Here is a 4049-nt window from a genome sequence, read left to right as displayed (position 1 = left end):
GAAGAAATTACAGTCGAGACAACATACCCGACGTCATGTGTTGCAATTAAATAAAAATAATAGACAAATTAAAGTATGAGACTTATAATTTTGGAAGAGTAACACATGATTGAGTTTTTCTTATTATTATATTTTTTAAATAAAATTATTTATACATAATATAAATTTAAATCTAACCATTACTCTTATCAATTTTTATTAGTACTATATTATATGATTATATTATTATATTATTATATTTTGAAATTGGGTGGTTACTGACATCATTTTTATTATTATTATATTATTATAATTATAATAAATTTTGAAATTTGAATTTAACCGTTACTCACACTACTTTTTATTATTATTATATTATTATACTTATAATAAAATCTGAATTTTTCATTTGAGCTTGCTCACATCAGTTTTTATTATTTTTATATTATTTTATTACATTTAAAAATAATAATAAAAATAAATTTGAAAAATTTTCTTGTTTAATCTCCACTTTCCATTTCTCTTCTAACACAATTCAATCGTCAATATTAATTTCTACTTTTTGCCACNAATTAACTTGATCAAAACTAATTCAATGAATCGATTTAAACATCAAACCTAAAGCAAGGTTTGAAAAAAAATAACACCAAAAGGTATCAAGAAAACACAAAGATTTTGTCTGTATTTAACAATTCATCCAAACATGAATATTACATGCTTTTAAATAAGCCCAAAAGATAACCCTAACATAATAAGGTTCAGGTTCAGCCACCAACTACAAATCACTAATAAATGCTATTAAATATAAATCGAAGAAAATAAGGCATTCATACAACAATTAATAAATGCTATTAAATATGAATGGAAGAAAATAAGGCATTCATAAATTGTCTTAATTGGTAGTTCAACTACCCATCACAAGTCTTCTAATCACTTTCCAATATCAGTCACTTCATTATTTTCAAATCAAAATTTTGCACCCGATGGCCACCACAAATCCCTTTGCATCTTCAATGATATGGTCATATTATTTACTTGTTTTGAATTGCCTCTAACAATGAAAAGTATACCTAAAAATCACATTACCTATTTTTGGTGGCTCAGTCATAAGATTCAAAAGTCAGGCATGTTTAGTTTGGAGCAATCTTATGTTAGGGGACCTCTTGAAATTTTCTTAATAATCATTTGTGTAAACACAAAGTATGCTAAAAATATTTCATCGGAGTTTGAAATTTCTTCCTACCCTCCACCCATAAAATTTTTCTAACATTGAAATCAATGTATACTCCAAGTCCATCTTGTAATAGAAACTTCATTTGTACAAGGCTACCATTAATTCGTGGCCGTAAATTATGTTTCCTTCCAGAAAAAGTACTTCGTTGGATTTGGCCAATGCCTAGTTTCTTTGAGATTCAACTGTTCGGAGGCGAGAGAGAGAGAGATATTGCAACACAACCATTAATGAACAACTTAGCGAAACAATAAACAACGTTTAGTTATCAATTACGTTTGGATTAAGAGAGGGAGATGGAGCCATAACTTCTGTTGGTTCCATCCCAACTTGATTTCTATTCTTCAATTGGCATTATTAAATACATAAAGGTTCCAAATCTAAAACGAAATATCATTGTCTCTCACTAGTTTTCAAGCAATATACATAAAAAAAAAAAAGAAAGCAAGGGCATCATGAGTACGATCCAATCGAGTTTCTTGATTGCTACAATTTTGATGCTATTATTGTTAGATTTTACCGTCGATGCTCAATCTAGTGCCGATGTTGTTTTTCCTTTGAAAAGATATGGTAACATAGTGCCTGGTACTGACATCACGAAGGTAAATATACAGTATGAACATCAATATTATCACTAGTTGAGTTGATCAATTGTTTGCTAATTTTTGTTACTTGTGTCATGTAGGCTTTAGCAAATGCATGGAAGGATGCATGCACGTCCAATCGTTCTAGTGCGATTGTTATTCCGAGAGGGATATTTAAAGTAAAGGAAGGGATATTTAAAGGACCTTGTACTAGCCCAATTGACTTTCAACTTGGAGGAACATTGCAGGCACCAAAAAGCCTTCAGGGAGATAATTGGATTACTTTTGAACATATTGATAGATTGACATTATCGGGTGAAGGAGTTTTTGATGGCCAAGGAAAGGCAGCTTGGAAAAAGAATGATTGCCATAAACGCATAAATTGTGCCCAACTCCCCATTGTAAGCAATATGCCTTCAGCTTTCCTTCTCAATCTCGTGCATCTTGTTGTTTTTAGATGTCTTCTCTAATCTTCTAATATTTATAATTTGGTACACAGTTCTTCATTTTCTAGAGGATAATCTTAAAAAACATGTAAAGAAGTGAAATTGTTTTCGATTTTATTGGGTTCTGTTAAAATTTTTGGCTTCATTACTTACGCTCACATAATATTATTTGATTATACAAAATGTTTAGAGTCTGAGGTTCAACTTCATCACCAATTCAATCGTGAAGAGAATAACGTCACTTGATAGCAAGAACTTCCATATCAACGTCCTCGGCTGCAACAACCTCACGTTCCATAATATCAATATAACTGCACCAGAAAACAGCCCCAACACTGATGGAATACACATCGGTCGATCAAATAGGATCGCAATCACAATGTCCAAAATTGCAACAGGAGATGATTGCATTTCTCTTGGAGATGGAAGCAAACAAATTAACATCACCAACGTGACATGTGGGCCAGGACATGGCATAAGCATCGGAAGTCTTGGAAGATACACTAACGAAGAACCCGTTGAAGGTGTCAACGTAAAGAACTGCACGATGATCAACACCACTAATGGTGTCAGGATCAAAACGTGGCCAGCTTCTGCTGCTAGCGGCACCGCCACCAATATGCAGTTTTTGGACATTATAATGGTCAATGTTAGCAACCCTATTCTAATAGACCAAGAGTATTGTCCGTGGAATCAGTGCAATCGGAAGGTATTGATCGCATTCTCAAAGCTTTGATTGATTTTGCCACTATAACTTTCACAAATAAACCACTTACACAAATTTGTTGTCTCATTTTGATTTTCAGATTCCTTCGAAAATTAAGATTAGTAAAGTGAGCTTCAAGAACATTAGAGGAAGTTGTGCAACTCCAGTGGCAATCAAACTTATTTGCAGCCGTCACTTACCATGTGACGAAGTAAAAGTCGGTGACATTGACCTCACTTACAATGGAATAAAAGGTCCTATTACATCTCAATGCACGAATGTGAGACCCATCATTTCAGGAAAACAGAACCCTAAAATCTGTTCATCTCCTTATGTTGTCCCATGAATTGTTGATTGCCATAGTACTTCAAACTAACCGATAACCTTAATTAAAAGAAGACAGCTCTATCCATTTTAATTTCTCTGTCTTTTGAGTTTCTTTTGTTGTACTTTTCGAAATATATATGATGGTTAAATGTTTGAAGGAAGTCTTGTGTCCTGAACAATGTAACGTTTTTAGTACCTCGACGCTATAAAATAAAATGATTTTGCTCTTGTTTTTTCGTTTTAGATTTGAATTCTGAATAAGACAATGTAAGGGTAAGGACTATTATTAAAAAAACCAGTTACTTAAAAAACAAAACAAAATCTTTAACCATAAAAAATATCTAACTCCCCTCTCTATTGGTAACCCTGAACAAATCATTTACCATTAGAAATTTTCGAGACAAAATCGATAAGTCAGATCGAATGTCCTAACTATATTCGTTGGATATCGCACTGATCCATCAATATTGTGACAGAAGAATTGACATTAGAGGGGAAAAATCCAGTGAGTCGCATCCTTAAATCTATCTTTTTCGTCAATGGTGTACATTCGGTTGCAATTTTTAGATCAGTCTTGAAAGACATTAGGTTTTAGATTAGAAAATTAAGTGACATGTATTAATCTGTATTCTAGGAATTCACACTTAATATCAAATTATCTAACTATTTATCTCCATTTCTTAACTGTTCTACCGTACTTAGCTCTACGAAAAATGTCGCTAATCCTAGAAAAATTAAATATCAAAAGTAGCTAAATGTTCTAGGAGTTTACTCTA

At 32.3% G+C, this 4049-nt stretch overlaps 1 protein-coding gene across 1 annotated transcript; it reads left to right on the top strand.

Annotated features, from left to right (window-relative positions):
• The first annotated feature begins 1665 nt into the window (after positions 1-1665).
• LOC111783622 (exopolygalacturonase-like) lies at positions 1666-3544 on the top strand. The gene is made up of 4 exons (XM_023664540.1): positions 1666-1812; positions 1896-2195; positions 2431-2949; positions 3047-3544. Exons 1-4 carry the CDS (start codon positions 1666-1668, stop codon positions 3290-3292), a joined length of 1212 nt encoding a protein of 403 aa, XP_023520308.1. The 3' UTR covers positions 3293-3544.
• Positions 3545-4049: the final 505 nt, after the last annotated feature.

This window comes from Cucurbita pepo, chromosome LG20, assembly GCF_002806865.2.
Source record: "Cucurbita pepo subsp. pepo cultivar mu-cu-16 chromosome LG20, ASM280686v2, whole genome shotgun sequence".
NCBI lineage: Eukaryota > Viridiplantae > Streptophyta > Magnoliopsida > Cucurbitales > Cucurbitaceae > Cucurbita > Cucurbita pepo.
This window is presented reverse-complemented; position numbering and strand designations above follow the sequence as displayed.